The sequence below is a fragment of the Camelus ferus genome, chromosome 16 (genome assembly GCF_009834535.1).
Source record: "Camelus ferus isolate YT-003-E chromosome 16, BCGSAC_Cfer_1.0, whole genome shotgun sequence".
NCBI lineage: Eukaryota > Metazoa > Chordata > Mammalia > Artiodactyla > Camelidae > Camelus > Camelus ferus.
Genome location: NC_045711.1, coordinates 46,347,236 through 46,369,188, shown reverse-complemented (window position 1 = coordinate 46,369,188; position 21,953 = coordinate 46,347,236). Strand labels below are relative to the sequence as shown.

General features: G+C 43.4%; 1 protein-coding gene and 1 long non-coding RNA gene across 3 annotated transcripts in view; one reads left to right on the top strand and one right to left on the bottom strand.

Annotated features, from left to right (window-relative positions):
• Positions 1-6,054: 6,054 nt before the first annotated feature.
• Positions 6,055-19,829, bottom strand: LOC116656842. Of its 2 annotated transcripts, none has more exons than XR_004311834.1 (4): positions 19,702-19,829; positions 17,743-17,892; positions 9,368-9,506; positions 6,055-8,860 (listed from the first exon to the last, which is right to left on the bottom strand). It is a non-coding gene; the product is annotated as an uncharacterized LOC116656842 (long non-coding RNA). The 2 variants fall into 2 exon arrangements; XR_004311833.1 differs by having other exon boundaries at positions 19,287-19,809.
• Positions 19,830-19,951: 122 nt separating this feature from the next.
• B4GALNT2 (beta-1,4-N-acetyl-galactosaminyltransferase 2) overlaps positions 19,952-21,953 on the top strand; it is a 49,810-nt gene continuing 47,808 nt past the window's right edge. Inside the window, exon 1 of the mRNA XM_006194054.3 lies at positions 19,952-20,110. Within this exon, the coding sequence (XP_006194116.2) occupies positions 20,097-20,110 (14 nt within the window). The 5' untranslated portion in view covers positions 19,952-20,096. The remainder of the gene's footprint in view (positions 20,111-21,953) is intronic.

Here is a 21,953-nt window from a genome sequence, read left to right as displayed (position 1 = left end):
CCTTTCTCAAGTTGGGGAAGTTTTCGGTTATTACATGCTTACAATTCTTTTATGCTTTTGTCTCTAGACTTAATACCAGATATTTAAGAACTGGCATATCTGTGGATTTACACAGTTAATCATTCTAAGAACACTTTTGTCTAGTTGAATGGATTTATAAGCGCTGCCTTAATCCTTTCAGAGATTTTTTTCAAAGGGTGTGATTACCAAACCTTTGATTTTTTCTTTGTCCTAAATCCATGTAGATTGCAATAATGGCCACAAATTCCTCCGCTAGCTGTATGTATGCCTCTTTCACTGTGACTGACAATCCGTCCATCAAGAGATTCTGTTTTTCACCTTTTTAATCTGGGTTGGGCCAGGTGGCTTGCTCTGTGCCAAGGTACATTAACAAAAGTGATGAAAGCAGAGGCTTGAGAAGGATTTTCCCTCTTGCTGAACACAGCAACCCTTCTGCCTCATGTGAAGAAGCCTGCTGGAAACTCAGAGGCCAGGTGGAGCAGAGATCAGCAGTTCCAGCTCTGAGGTTTCCTTAGACCACTCAGCCTGCCAACTGTCAGACATGCATTGAGGCTGTGTTAGGCCATTCAGCCCCAGCTCCAGCTGAGCCAGTCCAGACCAGAGGAGCTGCCCAGTCAATCTAGAGATTCATGGGAAATAATGAATGCTTATCATTTTAAGCCATTCAATTTTGGAGTAGTTTGTCATGTAAAGAAAGCTAATTGATACAGCCTGTATCTTAATGACGGTATCACAGTATGGATGGGAAAGTAGTCAGAGGTCAAGATATACATGAACTTCTGGATAATAAAGACTAGCTTGGCTGGATGGTCTGAGGCCTGGGAGGAGCAAGACTGAAAGACTAGAGAAAGTCTAGAGAAGTTGTGTGTGGATGGACCTATTGCAGTGGGCATCAGTGTGCGTGTATTTATATTCTCCATCAATAACCATGAAAGGGTATCCACCTCAGAGGCATTCATCAACCAGGTGGGTACACTAATTCACTCAGTAGATGTCAGCCGTCCTCTGTCCTTCCCCCCTCTTCCCACCCCAGAGCTTGCCAATGGGTCCACATCAGCAGAGTAGCCACAGTGGCATCTGGGCATGGGCCTGTGCATGGGTTTCTGTCACCAAGGCTGATCTACCTTCTGATGCGACCCCTGAGTGTCTGACCTGTCAGCAGCAGAATCAGTGGCTAAGCCGTCAAAATGCTACCATCTCTTGAGGAGACCAATGTGCCACTTAGAGGCAAGTTGATTACATCAGACCCTTTCTGCTCTGCTGGAGGTTGTGATTTGTCCTAACTGGGGTCAATGTTTATACCAGGCATGGGCCCTTCGCAGCCACACTACTGCTTGCTCAGTGGGCCCAGGTCCAAAGAGGCTGCAATGGAGATAAGTCTTTCCCTTCGCAAGGTTGATTTGGCTCCTTCCACAGCTGGGTGCCCAACCTGCCAACAGCAGAGACTAGTACTGAGTTCCCCAAATCTCCTAGGAACCAGCTGGCTGCCTGGAGGCAAGGGGACTTCACTGGACCCTTCCCCACCATGGAAGGGCAGTGCTTTGTCCACATGGGGATAAGACACATCTGGGTACAGAGCTGCCTGCCCTACCATCAGTGCTTCTGCCAGCAGCCCCTGTGCAGAAAGCTTCATCCATCACTGTGATGTCCCCCACAAAATGCAGAATGCCAACCAGGAGACACATTTTATGGCAAAGCAAGTATGATAATGGGCTGATGCTCACAGAATTCCTGGTCTGAACAAGTGGCCCTATCACAGAGGCAGTGGCTTGATAGCAGAAAGGTCTACCGTAGATTGAGTTACACACTGGCTGGGAGACAACTCCAGTGCCTTTGGGGTTCCGTGCTATAGTGTACAGTACACGGGCCCATCCCTAACATTGGTGAGGCTAAGGCAGGAATACAAGTAGAGGCAGACACAGCATATGTCTAAATAGTTTTAGTTATAAATGAGGCTAACAGTCAAATATATGTTCTGCCTTCTTGCCTTAGCAAATACACCTTCATATTGAATTGGAAACTCAATTGTTTTTAGTGTATCAATTCAGCACTTATTATTACCGTTTTTACTGAAGTATAGTTGACTTACAATATTACATTAGTTTTAGGTGTACAACATAGTGATTCAGTATTTTTGTAGATAATAGACCATACAAAGTTATTATAAAAAACGGACTATATTCCCTGAGCTGTATATTACAACCCTAGTACGAATGTAGATTGGTACGGCCACTGTGGAAAACAGTATGGAGATTCTTCAAAAAACTAAAGATAAGACTATCATATGATTCAGCAGTGCCACTCCTGAGTATTTACCCAAAGAGATGAAAACATTAATTTGAAAAGATATATTCATCCCTGTGTTAACTGCAGCATTATTTACAATAGCCAAGGTATGGAAGTAACCTAAGTTCCCATCGACAGATGAATGGATAAAGAAGATATGGTGTCTGTATACAGTGGAATATTACTCAGCCATCAAAAGAATGAAATCTTGCCATTTGCAACAATATGGATGGATCTTGAGAGTATTATGCTAAGTGAAATAAGTCAGACAGGAAAAGACAAATACTGTATGTTTTCACTTATATGTGGAATCTAGAAAACAAAACAAACAAATATAACAGAAACAGACTCACATACAGAAAACAAACTAGTGCTTACCACAGAGTAGAGGGATGGGGAGGGTACGAAATTGGTGAAGGGGATTAAGAGGTACAAATTAACAGTGGAAACTCAAATTTGAATTTGTTCAGATCTCTGGTGTGCAAGGCAAGCCAACCCCCTGCAGCAGCCCCAGTCTAGCCCCTTCTCTGTCCAACCATTGTCTTTGTCCTTCCATAAATTTGTATGAACACCCAAACCTTCGCAGCTCAAGCTCCGCCCACATGCCCTGCAAAGAGCAAACAATGTGTATGCTGCTGGCAGTGGCACAGGTCTAGGGAAAAGGGTAGGGAATTGCACGGTCCTGGGCACCCAGAGGGTGGCCTGGGTGTGTGTGGGCTCCAGGCTGGTACATCCCTTTGGCCCAGACACCTCATCCCATTTGGAGGCCCCCATAGGAGAAACAGAGCAGGATCTCTGAAGTGCAGGGAAGGGTGCAAGTCAGGGGCCTTTTTCACCTGGGTCTAAAGGGCATAACACCTTAAAAGTACGGCCAGTACACGCCATCTTTCTCCCCTTAGCCTGGAAGTGTAGATCAGGGAACCACGGAGTGAAAGATGAAGAACCCCCCTTACTATTATATGTAATAATTTGCTTGAATAATTTTTGCTTCCCATCTCCCATGACCTTGGGTTTGTGGATGTGGGTGTCCTAGTGCACAAGTGTAGCTAGGAAGAACAAACCTGACCCCATATGAGGTCTATTCCTTTGGCTCTAACCCTGTGCTCTGTTGCCTGTGCTGAGTCATGCTGGTTCTGCACCGTTTGTAAAGGAATGTTGCCTGTAGCCTGAGAGGTACAGGAGAGCCCATTCTCAGGGCTCTGACCTTTAAGGGTATTAACACTTCCCCATTTATATAAATATTAACAGTTGCAAAATAGAAAATAACATTTGTCTTGTTGGAGGTTGACAGGGACAACATGACCTGACCCACGTGGACAGCTGCAAGAACAAAGGATTCCAACACCAAGAGGTTGGCAACCACACGCCTCCCCTTTTTAGTATTAAAGGAGCCTAAAGTCTGACTTGGAGAAGACGGTTCTCTAGGACATTAGTCCCTCATCTTCTCAGTCTGCTGACTTTCCAAATAAAGTCGTTATTCCTTGCCCCAACACTTCCTCTCTCAATTTACAGGCCTGTTGTGCAATGAGCAGAACGAGTTTGGACTTGGTATCACAAGGAAAATGTTCTCATTGAAATGCAGTCATGGCTTAACTCCAATAGGTCCTCCTTGAGTTTATAGATCCACAGTCAGCTGGCCTCGAGCCAAAGCTACTACCCTATTCCCTCTACCCACCTCTTCACCCCTGGGTTTCTTCACAATCTTTTCATTTCATGGTGTTTTCCCTCTAGTGCTTGTTCGGCGTATTGGTAAAAACCAGAACCACGTCATGGTTCATTTCTAAATATTTAGCAATTTTCATTGAGATTTCCTCTCTAAGTCATGTGTTATTTAGAAGTATGTGTCTCAGTTTTCAAATAAATAGGCACTTCTGGTGTGGGTGTGGGTGTGTGTGTAATTCTGCACTGAGGTTAAAAGAATGTGGTCTTAAGACACTGATTTTCTAGAGATTTTAGGGGGGGCATAGTAAATGGTCCATTTTGTAAATGTTTGTATGTATGCTTAAAAAGAATGCATATTCTCTACCTTTGGGGTACATATATGTCTGTGTGTGTATATATGTCCGTGTATGTACACACACACACACACACACACATTTAATTGAAGCTGTGAACTGGGTTGTTCAACTCTAGTAAATCCTCACTAGAATTTAATTTTGTCTACTTGAGCTGTTTATGTTAAAATCTCCAATTATAACTGGACACTTGTTAATTTCTTCTTATAATTATATATGTAATTTTTATCTATTTTTGTATTATTTTTTTTTTTATTTTGGCAGAGGGAGGTAACTAGGTTTATTATTTTTTAGAGGAGGGAGGTACTGGGGATCGAACCCAGGACCTTGTGTATGCTAAGCATGTGCTCTACCATTTAAGCTATACCCTCCCCACACGTTTTTTAAGTTTCTATTATAAGGAGATGGAGGAATTCCTGATTGCTATCTATTCTTGTAAGAGTGTTCCTTTTATTGTTACAAAATATTACTCTTTATCCCTGTTAATACTCGTTGTCTAAAACTTTATTTTGTCTGATTTTAGTGTTGTTCTACCAGCTGTGTTTTAGTTAGCTATTTGCCTAGTAAACATTCTTCCACCCTTTCATGTTTAAACTTCCTGTGTCCTTTTTGTTTTGTTTTTGGGTGTGCCTTACAAGGATCATACAGCTCATTTTAATAATCCAAGCTGATAGGCTGTCTTTTATACATGACTTTAGTCATATTTGTCATGATTTTAATATGATTGGATGTATATATCCAACATCGTATTTAGAATTTTCTGATGCTCATGTTTTTACCTCCCCTCCTTCCTTCTGCTTTCCTGCTTTTGTTGGAGTAAGTAATTTTCCTTTTCCCTCTCCTCCCTTCTTTATTTGTTTGGGAGATATGCTTTTATGTGGGTATTTTAAATTATTACCTTCTTAACATATGTGCTTATCTTTATTTTTTCCACAAGTATCTAATGTTGATCAGAATATTTCTCCTCCTTCTGAGCAAGATAAGAATCTTAGCATCTTTATTTTTAAACCAAATTCCAAGCTTTCCCTCTCCATTTTTTATGCTCTTGTTTTCTAATACTTAAATTTACAAATATTTGCATATTTCAGGTTTAAGTTTTTAGGCACATACATATTGTCATTATTTATAATCAATGACTATTTAGACACAGTTTGTTTTTATTGATTTCTAATCTTACTATTTCTCATTGCATCCCACTAATTTTCTTCTGGGTTATCTCCTTCACTCAAGCACATCCTTTAATAGATATTTTAGAGGGAACCCAGGGGTTGAAAAACCCCGTTTATACTTTGTAAGTCTGAAAATGTCTGTTTTGCCTCACCCTTGAAGTTGGCTATAAGAGTCTAAATTGACAGTTTTTTCCCACAGCACTACTTGGTCTCCAAGATATAATTGCAATGTCTTCTGACGTCTATTGTTGCTAATAAACAGGCTGCTGCCAGTTTGGGTATCCTCTCCTTGTTAGAAATCTATTAGTATTTGCCTCTTTTTCTGATAGCTTTAAGCTTTCCATTTTAATCCTTGTTCTTCTGCAGTTTTGTCACAATCTGTTGATTTGTTTTTATTTATCCTGCTCAGAAGTTGGTGTGTGCTTTTCAAACTGTGGATGCCTACTCATTTCTTTAATTCTTAGCCATTAACTCTTTGAATATTGTGACTCTCCATGATTGCCATTCTTTTCTAATAGAAAGCCCATTAGATTTCTTCTGGACTTTCTCATTTAACCTTCATGTTTCTTAATCTATTTTTCTTTTTTTTTTTTCTTTTTTTCCAAGTTCTTTAACTCGCTCTGTAGCATTCTGGGGAATTTCTTCAGATCTATCTTTCAGTTCATGGAATCTCTTTTCACCTAAGTCCAAATAGTTTATAAACTGTCCACTAATTTTCATTTTACTGCTTTATCCCATTTATAGACTTTCTATTTGAATCTTTTTGAAATCTGCATGTTGTTTTTTCCCATAATATTTTGGCTTTGTTTTAAGGATTCAATTTCTTCTTTATTCTCTTTGAAAAATGCAGACACACTCATTGTAAAGTCTATTCCAAATTATCTTATTATTTCTAGTTCACTATTTGCTGCATTTTCTAACTATTTCTTATTGTGTTGGGTTTCTTTATACACTTTACAATGGATAAGTTTATCTTTGGGCGAGTGTCTCTTTGGGCATTCCTTCTTGTAGGAGCCCCATTACTATCCTGGGTTATGAAAAGGTCATATTATGCTACCTTTCTACAGCTGCCTCTTTTGGAGTCATACCCAACCCACCTGTTTTGAATCACTTTTTACATTAGTCAGCTGGGAGCTTCCACAGGTAGGCAGTACAAACCCAGTCTGTGACAGCTGTTAAGCAAAAAAATTTACATAATTGGTTTCATAGAAAAAGGGTGAGGTTCACTAAAGGGTTCAAATTCAAGCCCTGCCTTGGGCTATAAGTAGGTATCTTCCATTAGGGGAATTAATGCACGTCCCTCTTCTTGGGTGTTGGGTGCATATCCAAGTCCGGGTGGCAGTCTTCTCTGAGTGTGACAGGGACTGTGGGGTGCTTGCCAATATCCATTCGCCCTTTCTTCATAGCAGAATCTCAGTTTTATTCGGGATGTTAATAAGTTCAGCTGAACTGTCTATCTTAAAGCTAGGAGTGATTCTGTGGCACAATTCTGGTCAATGGGATGTCAGTGGAATTCACTGGCTTATTAAGAAGGGGCAAACAATGGGCAGTCTCAGCTTTGTGTACTTGTCGTTTCTCTCCAAATCCCAAGAATGTGGAGTTGATGGCTCCAACCTTAGCAGCTATTGTGTGAGCAAGAAGATGAAGCCTCACCCTAGAAACAGCAGAGTGGGATGCTGGGGGAACTGGGGCCACTGGTGGTTAAAGCTGCCATCTCAGTTCTGAATTATTTTCTGGGCTTCTTGTTATACAAGATAAATAAGACTTTTCATTTGTTTAAGCCACACTTTCAGGAGTCTCTGTTTCTTGCAGAAGATATCAATTCCCAACAGATACTCAGTATATCTCCTTCCTGCTGCTTGGTATGTGGACAGCTTGGCTGGACTCCAGCAGCTTTCTTATAAGTGCCTGAATGCCAGGAGCTTAAGGTCTTGAGGATATGTGTATAAGCTAAGCTAATGTATATAAAACACTGAATAGTGGGACAGCTGAACCCTGATTTGGTAATGTTACAGATAAAGGAAGGTGGTCAGAAGCTCCTTGATTTCTATGCTGAAATCGGAAGACAACGGCAAAGCTCCACTCCAGCTCACTATCTCTGTTTGGTATTTCTGCTGCTAGAGACTTGGGACCTCACAGAATTGCCACCAGGTACCCAACCTATCCCTGTGATATTACAGGAACTCTGAGGCTTACGCAGTGCCATCTGGTTGAATGAAGCACCTTTATAAAGTGCTCACAATAAACTGAAAACAAGCTCTACCCACTCATCACCTGGCTATTTGGGGCTCAGTGAAGGCTCCAAATTAACTATAGGATGGATACAACCAGATAGTATTCTCAGGAGAGTCAGATTACAGGTGGACAATGCCATCAGGTTTCCTTTGGCATGGAGGTCATGCTGCTCCTCTGCACAGCATTCTGGAGAAGTTGGGAGCCTGTAGGAGTACACTGGGAAATGGATGAATGGTTCCAGGCATGGACAGAAACTCCCTGTGAAGCTTTGGGGGTAACTGTGACTGGCTCACCTAGCACCATGCTCCCGGTATTTGTTCTAGAAGGAGAATACCCAAATGGAAGAGGGCATGAGGGTAACCCCATCATAAAATTTGTGTGGCTTCTTACTACAGCTGAGGCTGGGGTATATTATTGAGCTGTCAGGAAGAAGAGGAAAACACTGACATTGATGAGAACCCATGGTCTCTGACACAGGGTGATATTTAATCTCATCTAGCCGAGGTACTTCCCTTTATAGCCAGACAACTCAAGTTCATACATAGAAAGGGTACTTATTTAGGGAGCCAGCTCAATTCTCCCTCATATTTTTTTTCACAGATGTGCCACACAGATTAGAGAAAGATCATAAGATACTACACTAGCTTGGCATTACAAAGATGGATAATTTAGATAACAAATTTTTTTCGATGACTTAGCCATGAAATACAGCTAAAACAACTGCTGATGATGGAACTTTGGGGCCAGTGCCAGAGTGATACATAACTTAGAAAATAGTAGCAATTGTTGGAAGAAGTTTCAGAATTGAATAATAAGAGTCCTGCTGTTTTAAGTATAGGAAACAGCGTTAATATTTATGGCCATAAATATTGAACACCTGAAATCTACAATCATAAATACCAACCAAGAAAAAAAGTAGATACTCACTGGTACAAAATTGAAACAAAATTTGGTTGCTTTAAGTTCTAGGTGGTGGTTCCTGGACCAAAAAACTTTGATAATATTTGAAGACACCTCCTACGAAGTTCAAATCCACAGATTCCAGATCCCCAAGTCTGATGTAGCAATGTGGGATCCTCACAAAATTCCAAAAGCTGACATTTCTTCTCCCTAGAAACTTCCATTTTTCTTCTACTATTAAGATAGAGGAAGAGGAGAAATGGAAGATGAATCTCAAGATAGCCAATGCCGTACAGCTATAATTTTTAGACTGACCAATTTTGAGGCCCATGACTGCCTTTTGGGGAAGGCACAGTGTTATCAGGCTGCTGTTGCTACAACAGTGCTGTGTAACAAACAGCCCCCAAACTCAGTGGCACACAACAGTATGTATTAATCATCACACTCATGCTCACAGGTCAGTGGGTCAGCTGGAGAAGCTTTGCTCATGTATTTCTCATTCTTCTGGAACCAGGGTGCTTTTCCCCATGGCAGTGATAGCAACACAGAGGAAATGCAAAGTCACATCACAAAAGGCATGGATACAAGGAAGGATACAACAAAGCAATCTACTATATAGTATGTTCATCACCATGTGAACAAAAGGAGGTGTATATAACCCGATTCTCTAGACTTAGGATTGTGAGGACACTATTGAGAGACTGAGAAAGATGAAGGCTGAAAAGTGTACAGTAGACTTACCAACATGAAAGTCACTGGTGATCTTGGCAAAAGCAATTTTTATGATACCGGGAATGGAACCCATAATGCGGAGATGGAGGAGTGCAGCTGGTGGAGGGATGGTGGCAATGCGGACAGACAGCTCTTCAGAGAAATCTGGCTGTAAAGGGAGGAAGACTAGTAGCTGGAGAAAATACTGAGGAGGTTTTTTGTTTGTTTGTTTGTTTGTTTTTAATGGAGGTACTGGGGACTGAACCCAGGACCTCATACATGTTAAGTATGTGCTCTACCACTGAGATATACCCTCCCCCAGGGTTTTTCTTTTTTAAAGAAAGAGGCATGAACATGTTTAAATATTGCCTGTAAGGGTCCAGTAAAGAGGGAGACATTGGAGATATAGGAGATAGAGGGGGTGACTGACAGAGTAAAGCCCAGAGAAGGCGGCATGGAGGGACCCAAAGAATAGGCGAGACTTACGATAGGCAGGAGAGGAGACCCCATCAGGTCCCACTCTTGACTCATAAAACTCAGAGGAGACACCAACCCCTCATCTTTTTTGCAGCTAGTATAGTTATGCTCTGGGTTCCTATTCCTGCCACAGAGTATCAGTGGTTTGGATCTGGGTCCCCTCTGGACATTTATTCCCATAAATTTCACCAGAACAGGCTCAGTCATTACTAGATTCCCTTCACATTTTTCCCTTGAAAGCAAGCACCATCAGTTCTAACTTTGGGTCAGAATGTCTGGAATTATTTGGAATTTGTGCTGGTTGATTTTTTTGTGTGGGGGGAGGTAATTACACTTATTTATTTTTAGTTAACTTATTATTTTTAAAATGGAGGTACTGGGGATTGAACCCAGGACCTTGTGTGTGCTAAGCACGGGCTCTTCTACTGAGCTATACCCTCCCTGCTGTGCTGGTTGATTTTTTTGTGTCAGTTTGACAGGGCCATTGGGTGCCCAGATATTTGATTAAACATTTATTCTATGTGTGTCTGTGTGGTTATTTCTGTGTAAGATTAAAATCTGAATCAGCAGGCTGAGAAAAACAGATTGCCCTCCCCAATGTTGGTGGGCCTCATCTGATCTGTTGAAGGCCAGACTAAAACAAAAAGGCTAAGTGAGAGAGAATTTCCTCTCTCTGACTGTCCCCACGCTGGGACATCATTCTTCTAGGGTCTTCAGACATGGACTCAAACTGCTCTCCTGGGTCTCCAGCTTGTTGATTGCGGATTTTGGGACTTCTCAGCCTCCATGATCACATAAGCCAATTCTGTATAATAAATCTATCTATCTATTTATAGACAGATATAGACATGTGGATATCCTAGTGGTCTTTGGGTTCTGTTTCTCTGCAGAAATCTAACACAGAATGCTAGCTTGGAATATCCACTCTTAGGAAAGGGATTGGAAACATCCATGATTCCAACAGTGCTTCTCTGTCTGCACCAGACTTTTCTATATGGCTTGGCCTGAGGCTGGTGTGGGGCCTCAGGTAAGAGAGTCACATAAGCGGAGGAGCACCTGCTCCACTCTCCCAACCAGAGGAGCGGCCTTAGTCTTTCCACCACAAAGAGAACACACCCAAGGACAGTGCAGAAGCGTGAGCTTGGGTCCTCAGTGACCCTGGGGAGTCATCAAAACTTCTGAGGAGCAGGATCTCCTGGTTTCTGGCAGAGCGGTGACCAATGGCCTTGTGGCTTAAGCCATTTTAGCCAGAGGTTAATTGAAGCTGAAAAAAAACCAGAGTCTTAAACTGGATATGACCTTGGAGTTTGTCGAGTCTCAGATTCACATCTATAGGTGACACACCAGCCATGGAATAAAGGATAAAGAGGCATTTATGAGACTCCACTGTGGCCGGTTGGGGCTATCAACATCAGCAGAGTGGAGGTGACAGAACCCAAGCCAAGATGCAAGAGATCCAATTCTGACTGAAGCTCCGGCTGTGCCCTGCTCTGTCCGTCCTTGAGAAGGTCCCATCACCTCTCTGGGTCAGTTTCTACTCTCTCCTGCTGCCCCACCCTGTCCCTATAATCCAGAGAGACTCTGAAAGTCTCCATCTTCTTCCATCAATACCCAGAATTAGGATAAGAAAGAATAAATATTAATTTGCATATTTATGACTTTTGCAGGTGATTCAAAGACAAGAAGTGTAGCTAATACACCAGGTGACAGACCAAGGCAAAGCTCCACTCCAGCTCACCACCTCTGCTTGATGCTTCTCCTGCTCCCAGGCCTGGGACTGCCACCAGGCACCCAACTCAACCCTGTGATATGACAGGAACTCTGAGGCTTACGCAGTGCCATCTGGTTGAATGAAGCACCTTTGTAAAGTGCTCACAATAAACCGCAAACAAGCTCTACCCACTCATTACATGGCTATTTGGGTCTCCATGGAGCCTCTGAATTAACTACAGGACAGGTGCGACCAGGTGGTGTTCCCAGGGGAGTCAGATTACAGGTGGACAATGCAACTAGGTGTCTTTGGAGTGGGAGGTCATGAGGATATCCCACTTCCCACCCCTTGCCCCTCAGCCTAAGGTGGTAACAACTTCTTGCTGCTGCTAATCGCCCAAGAATTCCACCAGCCCATCTTGGTTTCCTTAACCCTACCCACGCTTCTGTAAATAGTTCCTTATTTGAACTCTTCTAGTAAAGCCCTTTGGAGTGAGCCACATGTTTTCATCTGTGAAGTTGACATTGACTGATGTATATGATTGTTTAAATAAGTTTAAATATTAATCAAAGTTTCCCTTAAAACTTAGGATTAAAATTTACTGAATTTATTGATAGAAATACATCTTAGCTTGACCAAGTGGGGTTCATCCCAGGGACACAAGGGTGGTTCAACGTATGCAAATCAATCAATGTAATACATCACATCAATAAGAGAAAGGACAAAAACCACATGATCATCTCAATCGATGCAGAAAAAGCATTTGATAAAATTCAACACCCGTTTATGATAAAAACTCTCGCCAAAGTGGGCATAGAGGGAACGTATCTCAACATAATAAAAGCTATATATGACAAACCTACAGCTAGCATAGTACTCAACGGTGAAAAACTCAAAAGCTTCCCACTAAAATCTGGGACAAGACAAAGATGCCCACTATCACCACTCCTATTCAACATAGTCTTGGAAGTCCTAGCCACAGCAATCAGGCAAGAGAAAGAAATAAAAGGGATCCAAATTGGAAAAGAAGAGGTAAAAGTGTCACTATATGCTGACGACATGTTACTATATATAGAAAACCCTAAAAGGTCCACACAAAAGCTACTAGAGCTGATTGAAGAATTCAGCAAGGTAGCAGGTTGCAAAATTAACGTTCAAAAATCAGTTGCATTTCTTTACACTAACGATGAATCAACAGAAAAAGAAAGTAAAGAAACAATCCCCTTTAAAATAGCACCCAAAGTAATAAAATATCTGGGAATAAATCTAACAAAGGAGGTGAAAGAATTATACACAGAAAACTATAAACCATTGATGAAGGAAATTAAAGAAGACTTTAAAAAACGGAGAGATATTCCATGCTCTTGGATTGGAAGAATCAATATTGTTAAAATGGTCACACTGCCCAAGGCGATCTACAGATTTAATGCAATCCCTATCAAATTACCCAGGACATATTTCACAGAACTAGAACAAATCATAATAAAATTTATATGGAACCATCAAAGACCTAGAATTGCCAAAGCATTACTGAAGAGAAAGAAAGAGGCTGGAGGAATAACTCTCCCAGACTTCAGACAATGCTATAGAGCTACAGTCATCAAGACAGCATGGTACTGGTACAAAAACAGACATATAGACCAATGGAACAGAATAGAGAGCCCAGAAATGAACCCACAAACTTTTGGTCAACTAATCTTCAACAAAGGAGACAAGAATATACAATGGAATAAAGACAATCTCTTCAGCAAATGGTGTTGGGAAAACTGGACAGCAGCATGTAAAGCAATGAAGCTAGAACACTCCCTTACACCATATACAAAAATCAACTCAAAATGGATCAAAGACTTAAACATAAGACAAGATACAATAAACCTCCTAGAGGAAAACATAGGCAAAACATTATCTGACATACATTTCAAAAATTTTCTCCTAGAAGAAATAAAAGCAAGAATAAACAAATGGGACCTAATGAAACTTACAAGCGTCTGCACAGCAAAGGAAACCAGAAGTAAAACAAAAAGACAACCTACGGAATGGGAGAAAATTTTTGCAAATGAAACCAACAAAGGCTTGATCTCCAGAATATATAAGCAGCTCATATGACTCAATAAGAAAAAAATAAACAACCCAATCCAAAAATGGGCAGAAGACCTAAACAAGCAATTCTCCAAGGAAGACATACAAATGATCAAAAGGCACATGAAGAAATGCTCAATATCACTAATTATCAGAGAAATGCAAATCAAAACTACAATGAGGTATCACCTCACACCAGTCAGAATGGCCATCATTCAAAAATCCACAAATGACAAATGCTGGAGAGGCTGTGGAGAAAGGGGAACACTCCTACACTGCTGGTGGGAATGCAGTTTGGTGCAGCCACTATGGAAAACAGTGTGGAGATTCCTCAAAAGACTAGGAATAGACTTACCATATGACCCAGGAATCCCACTCCTGGGCTTGTATCCAGAAGGAACCCTACATCAGGATGACACCTGAACCCCAATGTTCATAGCAGCACTATTTACAATAGCCAAAACATGGAAACAGCCTAAATGTCCATCAACAGGTGACTGGATAAAGAAGAGGTGGTATATTTATACAATGGAATACTACTCAGCCATAAAAACCGACAACATAATGCCATTTGCAGCAACATGGATGCTCCTGGAGAATGTCATTCTAAGTGAAGTAAGCCAGAAAGAGAAAGAAAAATACCATATGAGATCGCTCCTATGTGGAATCTAAAAAAACAAAAACAAAAACAAACAAAAACAAAGCGTAAATACAGGACAGAAATAGACTCATAGACAGAGAATACAGACTTGTGGTTACCAGGAGGGTGGAGGGTGGGAAGGGATAGACTGGGATTTCAAAATTGTAGAATAGATAAACAAGATTACACTGTATAGCACAGGGAAATATACACAAAATGTTATGATAACTCACAGAGAAAAAAATGTGACAATGAGTGTGTATATGCCCATGAATGACTGAAAAATTATGCTGAACACTGGAATTTGACACAACATTGTAAAATGATTATAAATCAATAAAAAATGTTTAAAAAAAAAAAGAAATACATCTTAGCTGACTTTTGTCACAATAATGCTGTATAAAAAAAAATCATCCTAGCAATGCTTACAAGCAGTTATTCTCAAGCTTGTGGGTCCAAAGATCAACTGTGGTTCATTAGACCTAAGCTGGGCTTGGCTAGGTGATTGTGGTCTATTGTCTGCTGGTCAGCTAGGCTTGGCTCCGGGCCATGGGACCCGTTTGGATCCCCTTTCTGGGTTTTCTTCTGGAGTCAAGACTGAAGGGGCAATAGTTACCTGGCCCGTGTTCTTCTAACGGCAGATCACTGGAGCTCAGGAGAAAAAGCCAATCCACGCAAACATATTTCAGCCTCTGCCAACATCCCCTTGGCCAAAGCAAGGGCCATGGCAAGCAAGTCAAGTGACGCAGAACTCTAGTACGGGGAGTGATGTGTTGGAACTAAGAATTTATTTGCAGGGCAGGGCTGGGGGCGTATAGCTCAGTGGTAGAGTGCATGTTTAGCATGCATAAGGTCCTAGGTTCAATCCCCAGTACCTCCGTTAAATAAATCAATAAATCTAATTGCTGCCCCCACCCCAAAACGAAGGCCTGAAAAAAAATTTTTTTAATTAATTTCACCACAAATAATAAGATCTTGTCATTGAATAGGGAGTTTGCTCTCGCGACTTCCTTAAATTTAATATTAATTTAAACTCTAATTGAAATTGTGAAGTAATTTAATTTGTGGTAATTACAAAGAGACTTCAGAGCACAAAAGCTGCCCTTCAAGTCGTGTTTGCCAACACTTACTATGGCGTGTCACTTCCCAGGCACTGTTTGAAGCACTTTACATGTGCTTAATTCTTAAAGAAATCTCATGAGGTGGGTGCTATTATTATCTACATTTTTACAACTGAGGCTACATGGAGGCACAGAGATGTTAAATAACTGGTACCAGGGCACACAGCAGGGAGCGGGCAGGAGCAGAGCCCAGCTCTGGAGTTGACCTTTCAATCAGTACACTCTACTGCCTCTTGAAGGCAGCCAGACAGTTCAGAAGACAACCGAGAAGGAATCTGCAGCCTTTCAAGTCTGTGTCCCCGTTTGCCTTGGTCTTCATCAGTGACACACTCCTTGACCCCAGGGGCAAGCTGAAGCCAGCAGGGCAGTACCATCTACTTCCGTCCTTGCCTCACTGTTCCAGACTTGGTCCTTCCTCACTTTCTGTCTCTTCTGCGTCTCTCCCATCCTCACTAACCTGGCCCCTCCCCTATAGGCAAGCAGCAGGGGAGGGGCAGGGCTTTAGATCCAGCAGACCTGGCTCCAACCCCTTGGCGTCCTCCCACACGTCTCTGAGTTTCACTTTCCTCATGTGAAAATGAGACAAATGCAACACTGAAGGTGCAAGATGGTTCTGAGCATCAAGTGGGTAGAACAAAATTCATTTATTCCTTTCTCCATCAGATAGGTTTTGAATATTAACTATGAGCCAGCCCCTATGCTGTATGCTAGGGATACACTGGAGAGTGAAACAGAAGGGGTACTGCTCCTTGTTTCAGGGAACGTGGGAAACAGGCAGCAAACACACACATGCACACACACACACACACACACACATGCACACACACATGCATGCGCATATTAATATAAATTACAAACTCCAAACGTGATGGTGAACGCAAAGTACTGGGTGCTATAAGGACACCAAAAGAGGAACTTGACTTAGTCCCATCTGGAAAAGGCCTCTTTGAGGAAGTGACATTGAGCTAGAGACTGAAAATTAAAAGCCAGACACAACAAGCATGGAGGTTTGGAGGAGTCTTTGGGGGAGAAGGAATAGCATGTGGAAGCTTGAATGACATTTGAGGCTCACCGAGGTCCTAGCACAGTCTGTTTAGGACCTTCCCTCCTTGTGGGCCTAACCCTCCACCATCTATAGCTTAATTCTTATTTTCAAGCAAATGATACCACTTCCTTTTCCCTTGAGGTTATGACAAGCCAGGTGAGGTAATCAAGAGGACACGACTGCTGGTTGACCCCCAAGCTGGATCCAGGCAATCAAGACAAGCCTCTTAAGTTCCCTTGCTTATTAAAACAGCCACCTGCCAATCTGGAACAGGCTACCTCTTTCTTCAGTCCTCTTTGTACAGGGGCCAGTTTGCAAACCAACACCAGGGTGTTTTGTCCCTGCTCCTTCAGTCCTCTGAATAGCTGGCTTCCAACTCCATTTTTCTTTCAACATACATTTTTTTTGAGCATCAGCAAGGAATGGATTTGGGGAGGAGAAAGGGCTAGTGACTATCTGGGTGAGAAAACAATTCCACTACTCAAGGCAATCATCCACTTGGTCAGTCAATAAATAGTGTCTACTCTGTACAGGTGGGCCAAGCTCTGGAGTAGAAAAATAAATAGGACATGGTCCCACCCCTCTGGAACTAAGATGGGGCTAACAGGCACGAGCACCTTGGCAGGGTGTCAGAAATCACTTGACTTTCCTAGGTGTCCATCCATAGACAAATGGATAAAGATGTGGTATATATACACAATGGAATATTACCCAGCCAGAAAAAATCTCGCCATCTGCAACAACATGGATGGATCTAGAGGATATTATGCTTCAGTGAAATAAGTCAGACAGACAAAGACAAATATCATATGAGCCCACTTATTTGTGGAATCTAAAAAACAAAACAAAACAAAAACAGACTCAGACACAGAGAACAAATGGGTGGTTGCCAGAGGAAAGGGTTTGGGAGGTGAAGGAGGTGTAGGGGAAACCTCCAGTTATAAAATGAATAAGCAGTACACCTGAAACTAACATAATATTGTACATCAACTATATTTCAATTGGAAAAAAAGGAAATCATTCGACTTCTTCCCTGAGGACCCGTCCTTTTGGCTGAGAGCACTGGACCAGGACACAAAGCTGGCTTAATCAGTCTTCCCAGAACATCAGAAGGTTTAGATATGGCACCAGAATCTTCTGCACACATCTGAATTCCTTGTGGGCCACTGGAACCTTCTCTCACAAAGGACAGGTAGACAAGAGCCTGACTGTCAAAGATAAAGATTTCAGTCTTTGGCCCAGTGACACTAGTGACAGAGGTGGGTGCCCTGGGCACTGGGAGTGGCTGGAATAACCAAGAACAGAGGAAGTTCAAATCACTGAAGAACTTACCGATTTGTCAAAGCGATAGCCAGAAATCAGCCCACAGCCATGGAGAAGTGGCGGTCTTGTCACGGGGGTAAAATAGTAAGCAACCGCAGTGAAAAAGCCTGAAGTACTTCATCGTAGGAGAGGCGACCCTCCGGCTGGCCCAGACAGCACCTGGAGTAAGATGTGCACGGACGTGGCCACCTGTCAGGGCTCCAGGTAGGCTGGAGGGGCCATTTCTTTTCTACCTCTCAGGGAAGCAGCGAACTCTGCTTGGCTCTAGGTCTCAACACCCAGGGACCAGAGCCAGGCTTTGCTGTGGAGAACTGGTGTGCAAGCTCCTGGCTAACCAGCCTCACTTAGCTAACTTTCCCTTTCTTCCAATCACAGAGAATTTACTTTGGAACCGAAATCACAGGGTCACAACACTTCTGTGAGGCAGGAGTTATGTCTGAATTAACCCTGTCCCATTTCCAAGTCACAAGAAGAGTTCCCCATTTAGACAGACCTGGGTGGGAGGAGGTGGCGGTACAGTGGAGTCAGCATTGGCCTTGAGGCACAACTCCTGGGTGCAAGTCCTAGCTCATGGCTGGCTGCGGAACTTTGAACAAGTCATGAAATCTTTCATAGGCTGGGTGGTCACATCTGTGAAGTGGCTCACAGCTTTGCTGAATTGAGGAGGTAATTGGTAAGCAATGTGGTCTTTTTACTACATGTACATGGCAAGGAGTACAACGCTTTGCTGATTAGTCTTGTCTAGGAAAGCATAACATCCCTTTTGGAGCTGTTCCTAGAAACTGGTTATCTGTAACAGCTACTTCAGAACTCCCTCCAGCAGGTTTTCTCTGTTCTGGTGGCTGAGAAGCTCAGAGCTGAATTTGGGACTCACCTGCACCAAAACTGTTGACCCCTCTGGCATTTTTTCTACTCTCTTTCCAGCCTTATTTGGTTTGATTGATTGTCATTTTCCTTTTATTTACACTACATTCTATTTTTATATGTCTGTCTTAAATCCTTTTTGGAACACCGAAAGGTGTAATTTAGTGCGTGCTGTACACATAGAAACATAGGTCATTTTGCAAGCTTTCTGAATGCCATGTTTTGTCTAGTTTAAAACAATGTTATGTTTGTGACTTAAGCTGGGTCATAGTAAAAGCAATACAATCATACTTTGCGATGAACCACAGGAAGCTGCTCAGCACCACACCTGGCTTATGAAAAGGTTCCTGCAAAGGCTCATTTCATCTGAAACTCACCAGACTCGTTCAGACACAGAGTCATTCAGTGGCTGTAGAGACCTCTTAGAGGGATTCAACCCACTCCAGTTTTCCTCCCCGCGTCTTTTGCCAAACAGTTCCAGTGGGGTGTGGGGTGAAGAACGGGGTGGAGGCGGGGCAAAGACGGAACTTGGAGAACCCAAGAGTGAGGTGTTGGGAAGTGGGTGAGGCTCGTGGACAGGTGGATACGGTTTCAACAGAAAGCGAGAGGCTGCGGTGGTAGGGAGGCTAGAGGTGGGGGCGGGGATTTTGCTGTTCTGTAAAGTGGAGAGGGAAACTCCGTTTACCCACCGAAGAGAAGGAGAAGAGGTCCCACATGGCAGCTGGGAGATCTGGAGAGAAGTGCAGGCGCAGGATTGCCGCCCTCGAGCTGGGCGCACCGCGTTTAAAGCGCGGAGCCAGGACGGGCTTCAGCAGCCGGGGGGTGGCTGACGCCCGGGGCTGGAGAAGGGGAGCGCGGATGCGGTCGTGTGATACGGCAAGTCCACGCGGTCCTCCGCAGAGAAGCCCCTTCTGTCCATCGGACCACCGACGCAGTGGAGTCTGGCCGGCTTGGGGGCTCCACGCCCGAGGAACAGAAAATGCTCCCTTCGCCGGGGGCTTCCGCGTCACCCAGACGCGGTTCAGATTCCAGATCTTCCGCTTACTAGCAGATCATGTCATTTGCCTCAGCTTCCCAGTCCTAAAAGTGGGGCCCAGTACTCACCTCTTAGGGCTCTTGTGACGAATAAGTGGCACAACGTAAATGAAACTGAGCCCCAAGCTGGTACCTAGTATCATAAGCAGGGGCTGTGGTCATCACTGTCACCTTCTCGGCTTCTCTAGGGCCGTGGGCCAGTTGCAGGTCCGTTCGGCCGGGAGGTTCGGTCATCCCCAAACGACGACAAAGATGCTGGGACCGATTGGCGCCGAATGGGGCACACCTACTAAAGCAAGAAGGTGGACGGGGGTAGGTGGTGACGTGGGCGGGGACCGACCCAAGCTCTCGAGGCTTCCTCCATCCTGGAGAATTTGCCTAGGTTAGTGACAGAGCTGGGCAGTCGGCAGGGTGGCTGCGCCCGTCTCCACCAGCCCGGAACGTCCAAAGCGGCGGGGTTCGGGATGACATCTTGCGGGTAAGTGTCCCGTGAGCAGAGAAAAGTGGGAGGTGAAACTTGGCCCGCCAGGCGTGCGATCGGGGAGCGGCCGGGTGCGGGAGCGGCGGGCGCCCGCCGACCTCTAAATTAAGTCCAACCGGTCCCCTACGTAGGTGGGGAGAGGGAAGGAGACGGCGCCTGGGGACACTATTGAGAGCCCCAGCTCGTTCCCGAGCGCTGCGCTCCAGCGAACACTGGTTTTCCAGTTTCGAAGTGCAGGTTGCCTCTCGTGCCTGGAGTGTGAGCGCGGTGGTGCCGAGCGTGGCAGGGCGGCCTGGCACCCGCAGGCTGTGACCAGGACTGCGGATGTAGGTCCCCAGTGAAGTGGGTCCCCCCAACCCCCGCGGGGCCGCGGGCTCTGGGTAGTCGGGAAGTCACCACTCTGTCCCTTGCACAGCTTTCAGGAAACAGCCGGAACTTTGACGTCAGGGATTTTGGAGAGCAGGTTTCCAGGTCCAGACCACAGCCGCGAGGCAGAGTGAGCGTCCGTTAAGTGGCTGTGGGCGCTGAAGAGCCTCGGAGTAGCATAATAATTAACCGGGGGGAAAGTAGACTTGGAGGGCTCATTTAATTTTTATAAACCAGGAAGAAGGATCAGAAATACATTTTGTGCCTTTTTATACCCAAAGTTTGCTTTCTTTGTATTTTTCAAAACTAGAACTATCATTTAACACTAGCAAGAAGACCTCTTCCGACAATGCGAAAACATGTTGGTGAGATGATGGTTTCTGAGCATAAAAACGCATGGCACGGAGAGGTTGCGGCGGAGCTAGGGGAGCGAGGAAGCCCTTGCGTCCACCGAAAGTCCCTGGCTAAGGCTTCCATTCCAGCACCTTCCCTAACATTCCCTCACCCCACATTCCTTAATGAGTGACGAGGAGTCCTGGCACCAGGCTCAGAACTGGTGCCAACGAATTAAAACCCGGCAAGTCTTCGTCAAACCTGACTTTCCCTTCACGTATAGCCAGCCGGGATTGTGAACAAAAGGTCTGGGTTTTAATCGATGTTGTTGCTATGTTTGTATCTCTTAAGATCTTAAGGCTGCTGGCCTCTGTGATCTTGGGGAACTAACTTTTCTTCCTCCGATGAAACGTCTTTTAAACTTTAGTTTGCCCTTTTACTTTTCTTTCTTTCTTTCTTTCTTTTTTTAATAAAAAAAGTGTCTGATTTTGAAATAGGTCTTTCTGACTTTTGTCCTTCTAAGATAAGGCTAGTTTACTCTCACACACCCAGGAAATGATCATTATAGTCCCATGAACTAAACTCAGTAAATGCTAGTTGGTAAATTCATTTCATTTCATCCACTATGGAGCACTTATTATGTATAGGCCTAGTTCTAGATTGTTGACTGTTCACAGCATACAATTCTTTGAAGAATTATGTCCACCTTAGAGTTGCGGAAAAGGAGAATGGAGGTTGCCCAAGGGCTACGTTGGAAGGAGCAGGTTGGAATCCAGCTCCAACTGAGGATAAAGCCAATGCTTTTTTGATTGTGTGGGACATTTTATCAATAATATTCATTCCACAAAAGTTAGATAATCCTACTGTGTGCGAGGCATCTTACTAGGTACTGAGAATACAGCTGTCCTGACCTCGTGGAGAAGTTATGCCTCTAGTGTATTTGACATCATCAGCTGATCATTTTTTAGTGTTTCCCCCCTTCAATAGGACAATTATTTTCAGTAATTATATGGAATAGTCAGTAATAAGTTATTTTCTTGTTTTCTTTCATTTGAAGACAATTAAAAATAAACTATAATTTAAAAAGATATTCAACGTGCATAAAACATTTTATGTATGAATTAATCCATAAGTGGTAAAT